Raw genomic sequence first — 21,567 nt, forward strand, 5'->3', positions numbered from 1 at the left:
AACTTTGGAAACAATCGACAGAGTTATATATTTCATGTTGTAAATATATGTATATATGTGTATGTGCGTATATACGTATTTATGTGTATATGTGAAGATAATAAAGAACGTCTTATGTATAAACAGGATATGTGTGAATAGGGTATACCCAAATAAACACGCGAGGATCAACTAAGAACATTGCATAGGGGCTGGTATGCAGCTATGTCGTAATTGTAGATTTGTCAAATTTGTCAATTTAATATGATCTACATAACGGATACATATTCCTTTACACATACAAACACATACACATCCACTAACATTTCTTTTTATCATGATCAATGGACAAATCACAGACAGCTACACCACAAATGTCACATCATATGGTCAGATTCATTCTGCAACTACTGATCTCTATAATCCAGCGGTGTAATATCATCGTGCCCAGAGGATGCGTAGTATATAGAAAAAGCGTTACATTCATCGATGTCTCCTAGCGAATTGTGGGGAATTATAGCTTTATCACGTTAAGGGCAAAGATCTGCAACTAGATGATAGATAGAAAAGAAATCGCTCAGAAGATGGTTTAGAAATAAGAAACCTGCCAAGAGTCATTAAAGGACTTAAAATAAATATCGGCTCAACTACTCAACAGACTGCCAAAAGATGATATGCAGTAATACTTGACACAGTATTACAAAACAGAAAGAAAAGGAAGAAAATTAAAACTGATGAAAATTTCTAAATAAAAAAATTATACTAATATTCTCGGAAATTAATGAGTACACCTGGTATTATAATATAAAATATATAAAAACAGAAGACTTAGTGGCGAATCCGATTGTGTTAACTTATTTGTTAATTCTCTAAATAATTTTATAAAAAAATATTCTACATTTTTGTGTAACTAATCAATAACGGTATCTACAGCACCATTTTTTTTATAAAATAATTGATCCTTTCCTTTCAAATTATTATAATTTCAACTACAAATGTTGGCATACAGAATTTAACTTGTCAACCATGAGATCATTAGTTGTCCGTTTCTGTGATTTTTTCGTCGAAGTTTTAGTTATTGGGTTTATTTTTGCAGATCATTCTTCTGGAAATGACATAGGTAGTACCAATAATAATGGGAATTCTTTCGGGTATGGTTATTCTGGAAGTTTTTCAGGTCCAGGTGCTGCTCCCGAAAATTTCCAATTCCCTCAAGAATTATCTAACTTGTTCAAGACTTTAAATAAGTATCAAGAAGACATATTTAAAAAGTAAGTACTAAAAATCCATCTTATAAGAGGTAACTAAGCGATTTGAGTTTGAGCAGTTAAAATACACTGGTTAAGAAATATTTATAACAAAATTAGTATTTTCTGTATCACTTATAGAACATCATTTATGTTGGAAAATTAATCAATGAAATATCGAAATTTTATTTAATATTTTTAACATTTAGCTCATTTTTTAAATCTTTTAAAAGCATAAACATAATTTTTATAACATTTTTAGCCGTCCATGTTAAAGTCAACTTTCTGATTTGTTATAATTTGCTGCAGTTGTTATCAAATCTTGCTGTATGTGTATTGGTGTAATTTCTCAATGCATTACCGAAAAATTCTTTGACACGCTATGTTAACGAAGTTATTTTTTCTGAGGGAGAAGCATAGCTTCTAAAGCTATGTCTTTATGCAGAGCTCAGTATCTATAATTTTTGATTTAACTTGACTGGTGTACGGTGCTGACATGTCAATATCATTCGGCCAATAAAGTCATTTATTTATTTAGCGTATGGCTCAATACGTGTAGTAAATACAGTAATAATTGTAAAAAGCGTAAGTACATAATTCAAAAATACAAACATAAGATTATATAAAAACAAACATAGACAAAATACAGATAAAATACAAGATAATACAAACAGATAAGGTTATTTCTTTAAGTCAAGTTGAGCTATCCATTGGCTCCCCTGTTTTGGGGGAAAACAGCCTCCCCTGGGAGGCTGTTTTCCCCATTTATGTAGGTTATGTGCGCATACTACATGTCCCGTTCTAATTCAGTTTAGGCTTTTCCATATATCTTTTGTGGCTGGTCGAAGCCATCAGGCTTTTGGACTGGGTCAATAAGGTTGGATACTTTAGGTGGGGCTTCCTCAGTCCATAGCGTGCGCCATCTGGAGGTAACATTGAAATCATCTGCTGTTAGCTGTTAGGCTGTTCTTATGGGTGGTTTTCGGGATGGGAGTCGGTTTGCTGCTAAACTCGGGATGTCTTCATGGATTGGTAGTTGCAAGTTGCTATTTACTTTCGAATACTCCGTTATCAAGGCCTTTTGTCTTCGTGGAATAGGCGGAGGAATATGGCTCAGGACCGGAAGCCAATATAGTCGAGTAGTCTTGATGCAGCCGCTAATAATTCTCATATTAAGCTGCGTATCAACTATTTTTACAGGACGACTATTTAGCCAGACCGGTGCACAGTACTCTGCCACAGAATAAACCAAACTTAGCACAGATGTTCGTAGTATGTCCGCAGATGCGCCCCAATTGGTATCACAAAGATTCTGGATAAGGTTATTTCTACTACTTATTTTTTGTGCAGTTATTTGTAGATGTTTTTTAATCGAGAGAGTCTTGTCCAAGGTAACCCCCAGATATTTTGGGTGGGGTTGGTTGGGTAGTGCTACATTTCTCATTTTGACCTCTAATTTTTGGTTTGCCTGTTTGTTATTGAGGTGAAAACAGCTTACCTCAGTTTTATTTAAGTTGGGTATCAGGCGCCATTTTGTGAAATATTCATATAGTTTGTTGAGGTCGTTTGTCAGCACGTTTTGAGTAATTTCAAACTGTTTGTGTTGTACTGCTATTGCTAGGTCGTCAGCGTAGCCAAACTTTCTTCCATCAGTGTCAGGTAGGTCCGATATATAAGTTGAAAAGCATCGGAGCAAGGACTGATCCTTGGGGTAGTCCATGATTTAATTTCCTCTTTTTGCTTATGTCATTACCGTGGATTACCTGGAAGTATCGATCAGAGAGCATGTTGTTTATTAGTTGCAAAATTCTTTGGCATGAGATTAGTTTGGTTAGTTTATAGAGGAGTCCCTCCTTCCATACTATGTCGTAGGCAGCTGTCAAATCCACAAAGACTACAGCCGTCTTTTGTTGCTTTTGGAAGCCTGCTTCTATATGCGTAGTTAGACTTAGGACCTGATCTGCGCAGCTTCGATTAGATATGAAACCTGCTTGTTCGAGTGAGAAATTTTCAAAAATTTGTAGGCCTATTCGGTTTAGAATAAGTCGTTCCAGCAGGTTATAGCAGCAACTGAGAAGTGCTATAGAACGGTAGCTTTCAACTTTATCATAGGGTTTATTGGGTTTTAATACAGCAATTATTTTGCTCTTTTTAAAAGCTTTTGGTATGTTTCCAGTTCTAAGGATCAGTGAATAGAACGCAGCCAACAATTTTCTTGTCGTTTGACCGCATTGTAGTAGGAACTCAGGATGTATCCCATCAAAACTAGGCGCCTTGACAGTTTTCATGTCTCGGAGGGCTGATGTTATTTCTTCGTTGGTAAATTCGTGGGAGAAGCTTGGGTTATGTCCAGCTGTTTGACGTAAGTTGTTGAGTTCCTTTTTTATATATTTTGTATGTTCTTTGTCACGTGAAGCCCTAGATAGGGTCACTATTCTGCTAGCTATTTGGTCGGGGGACAAAAAGTGGGATTTTGTCTGCTCGATCTTTTAAAGTCCATTTTCTCAGTTGTTTTTATCCATTTATCTCTCCGGGCTTCATTTAATGTTTGCAATAGGTCATTAGCTACATCTGGGTCAGCACTATCTAAAGAGTCATTGTAGAGTTCTTCACATTCATTATTCCAGCCTGAGATATACTCTTTGCGGTAACCTCTTGGTATACACTTTTTTGCAGTTGATATCACTAAACCTACAAATCTATCGTAGCTTTCCGGTGTGGCTGGAACCTATCTTATAACTTTATCAAGTTCAATAGAGAATTTTTGCCAGTCTGTCTTCTGAAAATTCCATCTTGGTGTGGGAGTAGATCGGACTATCGGAACCTACTTTACCTACTTTATATATTATTGGGCGATGTTGGCTGTGTGAGAAATTCTTCAGGACTTTTCTTGATTGACAGGTTAATTTTGAAAGTTTTGGGTTGAGAAACAGAGGTCTGGGTTGTATTCCTTTCTCCACGTTGCGGATCTAAATGTTCCCCTGTCTTTTGCATTAAATATTAGACTAAGGTTGTTTTCTTCTGCCCACTCTACAAGTGCTTTGCCGTTCTAGTCATTGTTGTGATATTTCCACATCGTATGGTTGCTATTAAAATCTCCCATATAAACTGCCGGATGGCAAAAATGAGGCAATACTTCTGGAGGCCACCGGGTTTACTTCTGGACCACCAATAAAGTAAAACTTTGTCAACATTTCTTTCAATTTTATTTATTTTTACTATAATATTTATGCTATACAGTGATGAGTGTCTTACCACCCGGCTTTTTAACGTAAGAGATAGAAAACACAGTTACCTTGTGAAATAAAAAGAGATGAAACTCGTAGAGGTGAGAAATAATCGAAAAAACCTATAATTTATATTACATTACATTACCACTATCGAGAGTCTCACACCTTTAGACGTTAGATTCGAGCTAAATCACCTCGGTCATAATTATTATGAGTAACTTCGAATGTGTGACGTATTTCCATTTTTTAATTTCGCATAAAGTAAAAACTGATTGACCACAATAAAGCAAAAATGTGAATAAAATAATTTAATTAATAGTGATTATTTAATCTAAAGTTTTAAATTATTAACCAAGAATAATTTCTACTATGATTTGAAGAGTTTAATACACTCTTGTCACGAAATAATTATAAATCCTTCGTAGATTAGTGGTAAGAATTCGACATTGCGATACAGACATCGCAGATGATTAGAGTTCAAAACCCACATGTGGTTTTCTTTTTTTTTTTTTTTTAATAATTTGAAATTATGCAAAGATCGTTTTGCTTTGAATCACTAAACAAAACTAAACAAAAACTAAAGTTAAAACAAAAAATCTTATTGACAAAACAGTATCGTCGTACTTTCGAAAATAAAGTAAAAACTTTTAAAGAATGTTTAAATAAGTAAAAATTCTACAAAAATAAAAAAATATCCGTGGCCACTAATCAATCGATTAGGAAAAGTCGCACTGAGATATTCACTGACGATGGAGAATTATGTGCAGGACAACCATCGTGTTGAAACCATATGGAATCGAAAGGTATTGGTAAATTACAAAGGGCTGGGACAATTTCATTTTGCAGAAGTTCCAAGTATTTCCGCCCAGTCAACATACCGTCTATAAAAAATGGACCAATGACATGATTCCCTATTATGCCTCCCCAAACATTTACTTTTCGAAGACGCTGGGTACGAGCGACATAAATCTGACGAGGATTTCCTCGAGATCAATACCTAGCATTGATTGAATTGTGACGGCCATGCAATTAAAACGTACATTCATCGGTGAACAAAACGTTCTCTAAAAAATGTTCATCTTGATGTGACATTTCCATTGCAGTTTGACAAAATTCTAAACGTTTATATTGATCCCATTGATCCCCAGGGAATTGTTCGTTGGATTTATGAAGTTTATAGGGACGGTATCGATGTCTTTACAAAATTTCACCTACTCTAAATCTTGGAATTCCACATTGTTCTCCGAGACGAGATGTTGATTGGGTAGGATTTTGCTCAATACTTGCACAAATCAAAGTGTCCCTTAGTTCCAAATCTGGATTTACCTCCCTTCGTCTGCGAACTCCTCTTGGGTACAACACGGATCCATAAGTAAAAAAATTACGTATAATAGACTGAATTGTTGATCGTGCTGGAGTCGGCCTATTTGGAAACATATTTACAAATTGTTGACTAATCATGTTGTCTGATAATCCATTCACATGCCAGACAACAATTTGCACATTTTCCTCGACCGTTAAAATCCTTTTCACGAATTGTTTTTTCAATAAAAAGTTTCTGTTTACCGTAAAAAACACTAATCGATGTCTCGATTATTTGATAACTTGAAGGCTTGATGATTTGGTTAGCTATAAAGCAGGTAGCTGTTCGCGCGCATCCATTCCAATGTCGTCAATTGTTTTGAAAATCATTACCTGTACAGAGGAATTGATATTAACACTGAGAATTTAGTGATGGATTTGACATTAAACAGTCTTCAATGGATTATTTTCCATTCCCAACTGAAGACTGTAAAACTGGAATTGAATTTGAAATATTTTGTATTTCTGTTTTATAAAATTGGAATAAGAATAAATTGTAAATAATGAGTTTTTCGAAAACTTGTTACCTAATATATATCATATTTTCTATTATTTTTGATTGAGTAAAACAAAAATTTTAACCTTGGTGTGAATTGAACCCCAGTCTTCTTATCAATAGACAACGTCTCTAACTATTACGCCAACTAAACATACAACAAATGTTTTCGGACTGAACATACCTATTTAGTTTAGTCAAATATTTCAGTTGAGTTATTTTTATTATTAAATAAACTTAAAGATTTATAATTTAAAATCGCTACTAATTAATGTTTTTTACTATAATATATCTTAATATATTTAATCATTTATTCTAACATCAGAAATTATTAAAATAAAATATTTTCGAGGTCATCCTTATAATTATTACTGAAGTCAAATAGACACGTCTAATAACTAGTCTTATCTCGTACTATCTCACAACTTAATCTGTCTTCTATCCTTTTCGCTATTTTGCCAGGTGGTAAGACACTCATCACTGTATACTATACCTTAAAATAAGTTTTATTTTCGTATATTAGTAAAATACCCGTCATAAAATATGAGAAAATTTTTATTTTTAGTTTTATTAAAAACAGTTATTCATTATAAAAAATTTCGGAATAATCTAATATCTAAAATACAAACATCAGATAGTAAATTTTTTCAGTTATATACGCGGTTTGTCAAAAATCATGAATTTTGTGTTCATATTTTTGGACAAACCCCGTATATGACTAAAAAAATTTAATATTTGATGATTGTATTTTAAGTTTTAAAACATGCAGAATTTTGTATAAAGAATAACTTTTTTTTTATAAAACTAAAAATAAAAAAGTTTTCCATATGGTGCGAATTTAATTGGACACTCTATATACGTATATATGTATGTAACACCCAAACTATACAAAAAAATTGGAATAAATATTATTTAAAAGATTCATATCCTGTTTAAATCTTCTTCTACATTAATACTCTATTTTTCCGTGGTTTGCTTTTTCTTATTTTTTGTCTCGATTTTATAATTTTGTTATTTTTTCCGTCCCCGTCCACTTTGTATGCCACAAGAAACGTTCTCTTTGGGACTGTGTACAATTTGTTATTTGTGAGTCATTATATAATATTTTTGTTTCTTAATTTGCGACTTATTCCATTTTGCGCTTCCATCTTTCCAAAAGCTCTATATCTTTTTTTCTCGATACCCAGTTTCGCTTTCATTAAATTAAAATTAAACCTTTAGAATCTTTTTTTATATCAAAAAGTACAAAAACAAGATAATTTATATTTTAATAACGATTTTTAAAATTTAAATCGAAACTTCAAATATAAAGTATTTTTAATTTACATTTTGGTTTATTCCCAATGAATATAATAGTTAGTATTTATATATCGGTTTAACTTAATTAGAAATGTGGTTTTCACTATATCTTTTACCGTTATTTTTTTTATATGCTTGTTTTTTTACGGCTGCTTAAAGCTAATCATGTAAGCGTACCTAGCATCAGCTTGCTATTAGTGTGTAATTTCCTTTTTATGAGAAATGTGTAGTTCATTTTCAACAAAATGAAATTCTGGTCACACTAAATCATAAGATTAACTTTTAAAATAAAAGCATGTTCTGTAAATCTGCAAGGCTTCGCTTTATTTTTCACTTCAATCCTTGTTCCTTCAAACCTTGTTCCAGTTGAGTTTCACTGATGATTTTATGTACTTTAGAAACCAATACTCGCCAACGTATTCCTACTTCACGATTTGAACGAGAATTCTTACGCCTGCATTCTAGCTCGAATACTGCCATTTTAAAATGCCTTTATATAGTTTTATGTCGTCGATATCTATCATTCTGTAGAATATGACAAAGGGAGAATATCTTGATTTCCAACTGCAGAAATTGGCACATTTTTCATTGAGTTAATCAACCTCCTTTTTTTTTAAATATAATTATTTCAGTTTAGGTATTTATATAGTTACTTCATAATAATGCATAGGTATTAACAGAATTATATACCCATATAATCTGGATACTACTTCTTATTTCTTTCAGGCCCGAACTCTAGTGAAATTTTTCATTTGTTTTTTGTTCATGTTCCAATTAAAGTTTTTTTGGTTTTGAAACATTTAAACACACATATATTGAAATCAACTATCGGTTCTCATATTTCTATTAAAAGCGAAAATGGGTCCCGTAAGGAGAACCGTAGCATGAATCGGTTTTAAATATTTTTTCTCCTCGTATGCCACTGAAGTTCTACCGTCACTGTATTTATCACTGTATATTTTCATTTTTAATAAATATCCTGATCTATCATTACAATGAGTCATAATTTGAAAACCATATTTATCCTTCAGTCAGTCGCAACTTACTCTTGTATAATAGCTGTCGCAATATGTCAAATTGATACATCTAACTTTGACTTAAAATTACAGTAACAGCAATAATTTTTGGATCAAGCGTAGTTGTAAATTACATCCAATAATTCATTATGTTCCTCCTTTTTTGTTTGTGTAACTACATTGTGACAGCAAAAAAACTATAGTAGGATTTAAAACATTTATATATTATCAAAAAACGGTAAATTACATAGAAATATAACCTAAGTACTTGTTTAAAGTGATTTGATTTCTTATATTATAAATTGGTAAAAATGAAATGTTGCCTTCCTATATGACACAAACATAAAATATATTTTCTTATAAACATTTCAAACAAAAAAAAATCTTTATTTCAGCTCATTGCGGTGGCGATCTGTCACGTATGTGTCACTTGAGTCTTCCTGTTCTTGTAACGAGTGACATGATGTGCACACTGGGGTTGTATGCTCTCCACAAATATATCGTTTACAATTCTTGCAAATGGTTCTGGCCAACCTGGTCCTTCGTGATGTGCAACATAAAGCACAGTGACGACGCTTTGTTTGAGCTACATCTTCTGCAGCCACTAGTCCAGCTTCTTCATCGGGCTCTTCCGTTGGTCTAAATCTGCTAAGCGCTTCAGAAAGAGAACGTGGTATACCTTGTGTTATAAGACTACTTTTTTGTAATTGTGGTAAGGTTAACTCATGGCCTAGTTTCCAAAGAAAAAGGCGACGCCGTATATTCTCCAAAACCAAATATAGTTGACTGTGGTGGTCGCCCTTTTACATTTAGCAGATCTACTGGCAGTTCCCTTTTATCTTTTTTATTGTGCCAACATACGACAGTCTAGGTACAGTTTATTACTTTTTAATTTGGTAACAAGTTGCACATCTTTAAACCAATTATCTGCCATTATATTGCGCCCCATTCCATAAATAGGTTGTGCCAATCTTCTAACGACATCAGATGGTTTAATATTTTGTTCATAGGGTCCCTGAAGTCGCTTACCAGCATATATTTCCAGGCTATAACTATAAAAAGTAACTGCATCACACATAGCATAAATTTTTACTCCGTATTTGGATGGCTTTGAAGGGATATATTGTTTGAACCTGCAACGTCCCCTAAAAGCCTCTAGTTTTTCGTCAATAGTCACACACTCTCCTAATGAATAGCTATGTTTACAATTATAAATAAAATCGTCGAAGAGTTTACAAATCTGCGCAATATTGTCAACGCCTCTCCTTTCAGGTCTTGTGATGCGGTCATCGAAACGCAGGCATCTCATAAGAAACTTGAACCTTCTGAGACTCATAACAAGTCGAAATATTTCCACGCCGTGTCCAGCTGTACCCCAGAAATCCTCTAACATGTCCGTATCAGTTGCATCACGTTGTCGGTCAAAGCGATCCCTTACTTCAAGATGAATGTACTGGTTTGTGAACTTGATTATTGTTTGTAGCATTTTATCAGAAAATATCTGATTCCATCATTCTATATGTAACTTAGCTAGTCGTGCTTCATGTATTACTCCTGGGAGACGTGTAACCAGGTTATGTGGCTCAGTGTGTCGCTTCTTCGCTCGAGATGTTTTAATCCATCTAGCGGTTTTATCTTTTCTAAAGTAAAATAAATTGTTGTGTAAATCTGGTTCTTCCTCTGTCCCACTCTCTTCAGTATCAGAGTCACCAACTCTTTCATCCGTTGGCTGATCTTCCGCATCTGTATCCAGTTCATCCTCGAAATCTTCCACTTGTTTAGGGGCATCTTCATTTTCGTCCTCTTCTAACATAAATTTTCGAAGATATTCTACATCATTCGGATTATTTAGATATAAAGATTATTAGAAAATAAAAATATAAAATAACACTCACCTATTATAAGTAGGCCGGAAATAACCCAAAATACGACCAAAGTAAAACAACACTTACACGTTATGTCGCAATGTATCAATATGATACAATACGCTTGTATGTAAACACTCAATCACTAGGATGTTACGAATACGACTGAGCGGTAGACTAAACCGGTCTAGGAAGGTACTATGAAGGTGGGTTATCCTTAATTTAGGGTTAAATAATAGCATTGAAAATTGGCGAGCTTGTATCATTTTGATACACATGCGACCGACGGAGAGTTATAGGGCAAGTAGACTTAAAATTGACAGCGCCCAGACAAGGATACCAGAATTACCTAAATACAAGCAGTAGAACCAATTTAATATCGCAACTGTCAATTATAGATCAAAAAATCAGAAATTGAGAAATTATATCAATTGAACAACGTAGGCAAGACAAAGCAGACAAAGATGGATCCTAAAAACTATAGAGGGATCGCAGTGATTGCTACTATGGGCCGACTATACTCAAAAGTACTACGAAACCTGATAGAAAATGATATCAAAGATAAACAACCCGAAGAACAAGCGGGATTTAGGGCCGGACGCTCCACTATGGATAATATCTTCACATTAAAAATTGCAATGGAAAAACGAGTGCAGAGAAATAGAGAAACTCATATAGCTTTAATAGATTTAGAAAAAGCATATGACAGTGTACCGATCTCCCAACTATGGATAGAAATGGGTAACTTGAAAATAAACCCAATTCTTATTAAAGCCACTCAAAAATATTACGAACAAAACTTTGCAAGAATTAAAATGGGACAAGAAATCACCTCTCCTTTTCAAACAACAAAAGGACTAAGACAAGGCTGCTGTCTGTCACCCACCTTATTTAAAATCTATTTGGACAGATCCTTAGTGAAATGGGTAAAAAAATGTAGAAACATGGGAATAACGGTGGAAGAAAACAAGCTATATACACTTTTCTTTGCGGATGACCAGGTAGTAATTGCCGAAGACAGCTACGATCTTAGCTATATGGTAAGAAAACTGCAAGAAGAATATGAGGTGGCAGGTCTAAACATGAATATGACAAAATGTGAATATCTCTCAGTGGGAACAGATGAAATATGTGACCTAGTCTTGGAAGACGACAAAATCAAAGGCGTGCAATCCTGCAAATATTTGGGGGTCATTTTCAACAAGAAGGGAAATAGCGCAGATGAAATCAGGGAAAGAATAAACAAGGGCAGAGCAGCGACCCGTGCCTTAAACTCTCTTCTCTGGCAAAAAACAATTCGACGAGAAACCAAAAAACACATTTACGGTAGTATAGTCCAAAGTATTACACTTTACGGTTCGGAAGTATGGGACGTCACCAAAGCTAATAGAAACAAACTTTTGACGACAGAAATGGATTATCTGAGACGAAGCTGCGGTAGATCGAAACTGGAGAGAGTTAGAAACGAACAAATAAGAAACGAAATGAAAATGGAGAGAAATATCAATGATGACATAGAAAGAAAACAATTAATCTGGTTCGGACATGTTAAAAGAATGCCAGAGTACAGATGGCCTAGGAGAGTACTGGAATGGATCCCTCCTGAAAGAAGAAAGAGAGGACGACCACGGAGAAGTTGGCGCAACGATATTGATGAAGCAATGGCGGCAAGAGACTTAGAAGAGGCAACTGCATATGACAGAAAAAGATGGAAATTGGGGGCGGAGAAGCGGCGACAGCCGTAACAAATCCGTTATTATATATATACAACGTAGGCATCGTTTTTATGAAAACTTATGACAAATATGTATCTCAGTTCATTTAAAAGTTTTATTTGTTGACACTGAAATAACTGTTTTTATTTTTACTTGATGATACTTAAAAAAGTAATTTAAAAACAATAGTAGTTTTCAGCATTTTTTTAAGTTTTTAGCCAGTGTTTAAAATAATCATTATCACTATCATAAATTCAAATCGTTTACATATTAAGGGAATATTAACATATTATTTCTCTAGTGAATAAATATGGTATTGTATCTGCTCTCTATCTAGCGGTGGTGGCTCTTATTCATATTCATTTGTATCTACTAAACCAAATGGTAAAGGTCAAGCTGAAGCAATTTCTAGTATAACTTTTAAAAGGACTAAGGGGTAGGTACTTCAAATTATTATTATTCTACTTTTTAGTTTGTATATGACTACTATATTTTTGTGTCTTTAAAAATGTAAGTCTAAGATGTGGAATACAACAGTTCAACAAATATAGGCGATTGTCTCAGTTTAAAGCCAATCAATGAAAGATTAAAAAAGAAAGTATTAATATTAAGTTTTGGGTATGGTTAAAAGAACAGGTATTACACATGCATTTTATGTTAGATAGTTCTATGTACTAATAAAGCATCGAATTTTTAAAGTTTTAACATACAATTTTGCCCCTGATAGTTAGTCAACATAACTAATTTATATCAAATAATCGTTAGAGTTATACAAATTTTACACTTTATTTAACTGATGGGTGATTCAGTTATTAGATGGGTGTCGTTGCAGATGCGGTCATAGCATTTGCGATCACGGCTATTATCGTTGCATTTGCGGTCATACAAAAATATGTTGATTTTATCGTTGCATATGCGGTCATTGCCTAATAAATAAATTACATTTTTACCTTTTTCTACTATTATCACATGAATAATTCTATAACCAAATTTTTGTAAGATTTAAATAATATTTACCACAGACGTTGATAAGAGGAGAAAATGTTTACTAATAATTTTATTACGGCAAAAAGTATTTTGATATAATAAAACTTGCTTCTTTTAAGAGTTTAGTGGGATTATGTGCACTAATTAAAAAAAATGAAGATAGTTGATTTAATAAACCTTAGTGTCATATAAATAAAATATTGTTCTGAAGCTATTTCTTTGAGGCATCTTATGCAATTTACTATTTTAATGGGAAATAAGCAACAATTTATGTTGAAAATTAAATTTTTTGACTGATTAAAATGGTAGTTGCATCCATGCAGTCTAACATCTGGGAAAACAGTTTTGAGAACTTGAATAACAGCATCTTCAAAATCAAGCGTCACTGTTGTTGGTTTCCATCCGCCTAGTTTTTTTGTCAATATTGTAAACAGCCTTCTATACGTTTTCATTTTTTTGTTTGGTAGAAGCGCATACAACACAGGAGCAATTCTTGTCTGCTTTAAATTTATAATATATGTCTGAATTGTCAATGAATTAGTCAGAATAAATTAAATTATTAGAAGAATTTTTTAGCAAACAACAAACAGAACTTGTTTTATTTTTATTCATATTTTGTATTTTGACAACGGCATCCGATTTGGAATTCGAAACGTCAATAAATTTAATTTTCAACATAAATTGTGGCTTATTTTTCATTAAAATAGTAAATTGCATAAATAAAATATTAACGAGGAGTTCGGCCCTGAATGAGCCACCGAAAGGCGTGTTTATTTTGGTCTCAACAAATTTGCAAATTTTATGCAGTAATTATAACAGTTTATTTATAAATAGTTAAGTGACAATTACATGAAACACCAGTAAGTGAACACATCATATTAGTTTTCATTAATATAACGTGATCAACCAGTTTTTGGTTGATTTTTAATTTAACAATTATCAATAAGATACGACTCAAGAAATATTATTCCAGTTTTACTACCTGTTTGATTACTAGGCAGGTCCGTATTATTTTTAAACACATGTTCCGTGTTAAAATCAAAAATGGAACCTAATATTCAGAGTCTCTCTAACATACCACAAGTATCGCAATTACAGACAAATACCAATAAAACCTATTCATCAGCAGCTTCTACACAATTTCCCTCAAAACACCAAGCAATTGTCTTCAGCGCTTTAGAAAATACTCGACTGCAAGATTACTTAATTCCTTTGGGTAACCTAATTCATCCCAAAAATATAATATTTTCCTCCCGACTATCCAATAATCGGATTTGCATGTACCTTGCAAATAAAAAAATCGTGGACGAATTTTTGAAGCAATTTGGCTTAAATCGTAATATTTTAAAGTGTAGAATCTACTGTTTCTTTTTGTACAATTACTTAAGGACCACCCTGTATATATATACAGGGTGATCTTGTCTTTTCTAATCCTATATTAAAGAGAAGACACGCCAGCACATCTCCCTGCCATAACCCTTTATGTTTCAAATTCTTGTGACAGATCGCCTTGTATTTGCACTCTGCAGATAACTTTACTCATAGTTGTTTTTATAAGTTTTATTAATTTATAGAATGTTAAGTTCCTTCATGGCTTCACATAATTTATATCTTAGGACATCAATGTTATATTCAACAAGTGAAACCCAGCATAGAGGCATGGAATGTGTTACCTAAGTCAAGAAGCCAAGAAATAATAGTAACGCGCCTCAGACTCGGACATACTAGGTTAACGCATGATTACTTAATTAAAAAGTGCGAACCGCCGCGATGTGAAACGTGTAATACGACACTAACAATAATGCACCTACTATGTGAATGTCCCCTCTACAATCAACAACGAAGCAATAACAAGATACCAGGAACACTTATAGAAGCTCTAGGTGCAGACTGTAACTTTGACAATACTCTGAACTTCTTGAAAGACATTAATAAGTACCACAATATTTAATAAACCAAATTGTATTGAAGTAATTATACCTAATGTAATCCACTAATTTTTCGCTAATGGCCATTTGGTCGATGCGATTTTCTAAATAAAAAAAAAAAAAAAAAAACATTTATTCAATTAAAAATTAATTCGTAAAATATTTATATTTAAGAAAAGAATGTGATTTGTAAAGTAAATCTAAATAAATAGTTTGAAAAAAAAAACATTATCATAATATCATTTTAAAACTACAAAATATTCTATAAAAGATTCAGACGATGACGTAGAGTTTTATCAAATGTTTTAGAAAAGTTTTTCTTTTATTTTTTTTTTCTTATCGGAAAAATCGTTTGAAAATTTTTGGAAAAAAATCATGGTATAACTTACAGAAAATCGAAAGGATTCTATAAATTAGATTTTATCTCAAAAAATTACGAAAATTTTCATTTACGAAAATTTTTTTGGAAAATTTTGAGGAAAACTCTACTTGACGCTTCTCAGAATAGTAACAGAAGTGAACATACAAATTTTCAAATCAATCGGTATAAAAATATCATAATAAAATCAGTTTGAAAATTGTTACCGAGACCTAAAATGCGCAGGCAAGTGGTACATTTGACCCCGTTTTATGGCTCTCTGTACCAACCCAGCTGTCCGCCCTTTTGGATTTAGAGTTTTTAGCGGCTAAATAATGAGCCATGAAAATGGCGGACATATTATTTATCGTTAATTTTTTCCCAAAAAATTGCAATTTCACCCCTGTCCGCCACCCCTTATGTATCCACTCTCGCGTCCGCCCTTTGGGATTTCGTCTGGTTATACCAAGATCTTACTCTGGGCAAATTTTCAGCCATATTATCGATCGTTAATTTTTATGAAAAAAATTACAACTTCATCCCTGTATAGCCACCCCCTGTACCACGAGGGGCGTCCGCCTGTAAGGCAAAGTCTTAATCCAGTTACAATGAATATATTCCAATAGAGAAATGTCATATTACTGATCAGTTCAAAATTTCGGCTCTATCTCTTGGACTATAAGGAAGCGATAAGTGGTTTGACAGCATAATAACTGCTTGTGTAGTCTAGTTTTCACAGTGATTCTAGGCAACCTATTTGGGTGGAGTTTTGACTTGTTCTTGAATGAATTCAGAATCCAGCAGCCCGCTGAAGTATTGGATTTTTATAATATAATTATTTGACAACCTTTTGTTGGCCAACCACCTAGAGCGGAGTTGAGCCGAAATACATTGATTTCGTATGTTCCGTTTTAAATTCGTTCAATCTGTATATATATTGCGCTAAAATTCTGCTGAGCAATTCTGCTCCAGTGGCGTAGAATTTGGAAGGGGTCAACCATTCACTTTCCCCTGTCGTGCGCCTCTGGTAGTAACCAGAAATGTTTGTTTAACATAATTTATTAAGATGTACAGTATCTACAGTTCCTGCCGAGTGTTACAACAAGGGTATGTCAAATGGTTTTAGAGTACTTGGTAAATTTTTAAATAAAACATCCTGTAACTTAGTAAGGAGCCACATTTTATTTAAGTGATTTGGGTTAAACCTTAATATTTTGAGCTCAAGAATCTACGGTTAAAGTATTTCCAATTATTATTGAAACACCCTGTATATATAAACTATATGTAAGATTAATATGAATAGAGAAATTAATAATAAACTTTCTCAGTTTCCAGGTTGGACGGCGTCGAATAATGACACGCTGAGCTTTCGACTTCCTGTCTAGTATCTTTATACTGCTTTTGGTGCATCGGTATAAATATTAATCTTAGGTTATATATATATATATATATATATATATATATATATATATATATATATATATATATATATATATATATATATATATATGTATATATATTTATATATGTATATCAATATCACATTTCTTAAAAAATTTTAGCTTCCAAGCGCAAGCAGCAGCAGTTCAAAATAATTTACAAAGCAGAAGCAACCTACCTAATGGGGGAGAGTCTCTTTATGGAGGTGGATACGGCGGGTCATTTAGTACTGGAAATGGTGCATCATTTGGAGGATCCTTTTCAAGTGGATATCCAACTGGAAGTGGTGTTGGATATCAATTTATCCCAGGACCTTCTGTAGCTGGGACATTTACTCCAGATGCACAAGGCGCCTCAGCTTTTGGAGTTATTGGACCAGGAGGTATTCAACAAGGGGCTTCTGTTTTTCCAGAAAACCCTGTAAGTGTTGATTTTACTAAAACAATGCTATGCTTAATTGCTAGGTTACTTTTTATTTTAATGATATATATTGACTTTTCATGTTTACATTATTCTTGCAAATAAGTTTATGTACTTCATTACTTTTACTGCCTTTTAGAGATTTACCTTGTGTCATCCACGCAAAATTGAATATAGATCCCCAAAGGTGGCGAAATCTAAGAACTTGGTTATATAATTGCAAAACATGGAATGGTTGGATATTTTCGCCATCTTATCTTCTGCTTATCCTATAAATTTCTCTAATTTTATTTCTTTAGCTAGGGTTTTTAGTTTGATTATTTTATTTAGAATTACTACTGATATATTAGAATTTAGCTTAAACTTTTCTGGTATCAGTATATTTAGTACTTCTTTGTCACTGTTTTTTTCAGTAGTTTTTCCAGTATGCCAACATTGCAACCTGATCATATCTCGTCGTATAGGTTCATAACTTCTTCATTATTTATTATTCTCCAGTTATTTTACAATTTTATTGATCCATAAAGTTGTCTTAGTACATTCGTTCGCTATGTATCCAGTTTATTTATTTCTATAACGGAACAGACCAAATTACCATGATCATATCTCGTCGTATAGGTTCATAACTTCTTCATTATTTCTTATTCTCCAGTTATTTTACAATTTTATTGATCCATAAAGTTATCTTAGTACATTTGTTTGCTATGTATCCAGTTTATTTATTTCTATAACGTAACAGACGAAATTAGCCTGATCATATCTCGTCGTATAGGTTCATAACTTCTTCATTATTTCTTATTCTCCAGTTATTTTACAATTTTATTGATCCATAAAGTTGTCTTAGTACATTCGTTTGCTATGTATCCAGTTTATTTATTTCTATAACGTAACAGACCAAATTACCCCACAGTATATCCTTATTTTCTTAAGTTTCTAAACAAGTTTCTTAACAGAAGTTGTAAAATGTGGAGTTAACTTTTTCTTAAACAAAATATGAATAAAATTCAAAAAATTCGATATTTTTCGTCCTTTTTTCGCATATATCTAAAGAACTGCTGGTTTTAGAATAATTTTGTATAGGACATAAAAGTTTTATAATTAAAGTTTATTTTCCATACCAAAATGAAACTTAGGATGTCCATATTCCGAGAAAGAAAACTATTTAATATGTTGAATTATCACACAAAATTTCATTATAATAGATTTAATAGATTTTTCAAAATAATTTTGCAATCTAATTTTTTTTTAGTTAATAATTTCTAAAACTATGCAGGTCAAAAACTAAAACTTCTAGATACGTGAAGTTTTTTTACATATAAAAGAGTATTCAATATTTCAAACCCATTTAGAAAAATTACAATCCGTCGATAAAAAGAGCCTAGGGAATTTTTTAAAGACTTATTTAAATTTTAGGCTTATAAATAATTTGAATTATTTCATCATTTGTTGATTGATTCTAGTTTTCAAAGCGAATATTAAAAGTACTTCGAAAGATGCTTCAAAAGAAAGGAAAAATAAGATGATCCGTTCAATAGTTCCGTAGTTATAATCGGTCAAAGTTAACTGCGATTTACAATAAAAGTATAAGCTTCATAGATCTGTTTTTTCAATAAAAAGCTTTAGTATACAAAGCACTAATTAACTACAAACTTACATTAGCTACAAACTCCTACAAGTTAGTTAAAATGTTGATTAAAATTAGTCTGTCGTAGTAGTAGTAGTAGACAAGTCGAAAAGATCGGATTCGTTCGGAAAAATATTCTTATGAGATTTTTTTACATATTTACTTTCATGAGATACCCCAAAATAAGGTTCAAGAGGTTGCCAAGGCGAAAAATTGTTAAAAATTCTTTTTAAACAAATTGTAATCATAAATTTTTTCGACCCGAACAAATTTTATTTTTAATTTTAATTTTTTGGACCATTCTGAACAAAATAGGTGGCTTTTCATTTTTCTGTAAACTTTATCGTTTTCGAGTTATCAAAAATTTAAAACTAAAAAAATCTGCAAAATTACGGTTTCCAAAGCTTAAAAACACAACTTAAAAATTATAAAATAAAAATTCAATAAAAATATTATTTTAAAATTCACGAAGGACCTTAATTCAAGTTCTAATCTTGTTCTTTCATTTCCCAATAAGTGTTTTGGGCTTATTTAGTTTTAAAATATTGTTTTTTAATCGTTAATGACAGGACGGGCGCTCGGGCTGCGGCGTGTAAATAGAGAGAAACAAGATGTACGGCACAAATTTTGCTGGTTTGAATTCTCATTGTACAAATGAGTGCCCGTTCTGCCATTCGCGGTTCATTAGGTTCATTTGTAGGGTTTTAAGTTCATTATGAAAAGATCTGTTGTAATTTATCTCTTAAGTTGTTAGTTTTCGACGTATAAATCATTTAAAACCGATAAAATCTCAAAATTATGATTTTCAAGGCTCAAAACCATGAGTAAAAAATAATATTTTTAAAATTTTCAAGTATCTAATTTTACGTTCAAGCCATCTTCTAGCAGCTCCCGATGACAATTATGGGCTTGTTTTATTTTAAAACATTGTTTTTAATTGTTAATGGAAAAAAACGCATAATGTTGATTTTTAAGGCTCAAGTAAAACAATATTATTTGTGAAATCATCAAGGTCCCAAATTCAAGTTAAAGAATTCTAGCAGCTCCCAATGAAAATTCTGGGCTTATTTTATTTTAAAACTTTGTTTTTATTTGTTAATGGACCGCACATGGCAGGACAGGCACCAAACCAGCAAAAATGTATGCCATAGATCTTGTTTTTATCTCTTATATACGCCGCAGCCCGAGCGCCCGTTCTGTCATAAGCGTTTATTAACGATTCAAAATCAATATTTTAAAACTAAATAAGCCCAAAATAGCTATATCAAAATGATAGAACAAGAGCCTTGTTACAAGAGCCTAAAAAACCTGGTTAAAATCCACTGTATTAATACTTGGCAAAATGATTGGGAAAAATTAGGTAATTTGCCCAAAAATAGCTGATGTCCTGGAGACTCCTTTAAACAGAAGAAACCAAGTCATTATTAATCGTTTAAGAATTGGCCATACTGCCTTAACACACAAATACCTAATAACAAAAGAACCACTACCTATCTGCTCCAGCTGCTCTAACCCACTGACTGTGAAACACATCCTGCTTGATTGTCCTCAATTCAAGGAAAAAAGAAGATCCTACGGATTCACAGATGATGATCTCAAGACAGTTCTCACCAAAAAAATTTCGACAGTGTTAAGCTATTTAGAAGACATCAAGTTATTCAATTTTATTTAATGTAATATTTCATGTATTTGTTATATCCACTAATAACCCTGCGCGGTTGATGTGGTTTTGTGTTTAAATAAAAAAAAATTTCAATGTCACTTTTATATAGTAATTTATATCTTTAATCCAAGTTTTCTTATTATAATAATTTAGTATATTAATATTACTTTTATTTTTTAGAATGCTCCCAACGTGAATGTAAGGTTTTCCTCAGATCAACCAGATGGATTCAAAAGTGTCTATACATCAAGTTCCAGCTACACTACAAACGTGGATGGAAAGCCTAAAACTGTCCAAAAGTCCTCTACGACTGTGAATGACAATGGAAAAGTAACAACGTACGATGCTCACAATCCATAAGAAAATAATTTTATAAATTAATGAAAAACTAAATTTAGCTAGTGTCTTGTTAATATTTTGTTGGTTTATTTGAATTAATTTTTCAATCAGTATAATAAAAAATATCTATATAGTTTTAGTATTTAAATTAGAAAATAGGCAATATTTTGTGTGTTTAATAAAAATGTATTTCTAATAAATAATCTCCTTCTATTTATACACTGTACCACAAAACAAAAACAGACACTGAATTTTGTATGCTTACCTGCATTTGTTAAATGTATAACGGTCAAAATGTGTGAAAAAATATTCCAAGAAGTAAAGCACCTGTTTATTTACGTAAAATATTATTTTTTTCTTAAAAGCCTTGCAATATCTGCAAGGTACTGCAAGATAATTGGAGGAGAGTTACTGTGGTTTAAGATGAACTTCAGATCGACTATAGATGCATATAGTCTACCAAATTGTCGGCAAGGTATACAAGTTCTGCTATTTCTCCTCTGCCCATAATTAATCGATCTGTTCTGATCTGTAATATCCACAAAGTATAACACCTTCGCATTCACACGGTCTTCTTCCGTAAAAAGAAAATACTTTGC

At 32.5% G+C, this 21,567-nt stretch overlaps 1 protein-coding gene across 4 annotated transcripts in view; it reads left to right on the forward strand.

Moving 5' to 3' along the window:
• Positions 1-21,171, forward strand: part of LOC140452189 (uncharacterized) — a 40,092-nt gene extending 18,921 nt beyond the window's left edge. The window contains exons 2-6 of one of the 4 annotated variants that reach the window (XM_072546290.1): positions 1,076-1,099; positions 1,157-1,250; positions 12,547-12,645; positions 17,045-17,342; positions 20,810-21,171. In XM_072546290.1, the coding sequence (XP_072402391.1) occupies positions 1,076-1,099; positions 1,157-1,250; positions 12,547-12,645; positions 17,045-17,342; positions 20,810-20,989 (695 nt within the window). In that variant the 3' untranslated portion in view covers positions 20,990-21,171. Of the gene's footprint in view, positions 1-1,075; positions 1,251-12,546; positions 12,646-17,044; positions 17,343-20,809 lie in introns of all 4 variants that reach the window. The other 3 variants (XM_072546289.1, XM_072546292.1, XM_072546291.1) reach the window with 3 other exon arrangements.
• Positions 21,172-21,567: the final 396 nt, after the last annotated feature.

Source organism: Diabrotica undecimpunctata, chromosome 10 (assembly GCF_040954645.1).
Source record: "Diabrotica undecimpunctata isolate CICGRU chromosome 10, icDiaUnde3, whole genome shotgun sequence".
Lineage (NCBI taxonomy): Eukaryota > Metazoa > Arthropoda > Insecta > Coleoptera > Chrysomelidae > Diabrotica > Diabrotica undecimpunctata.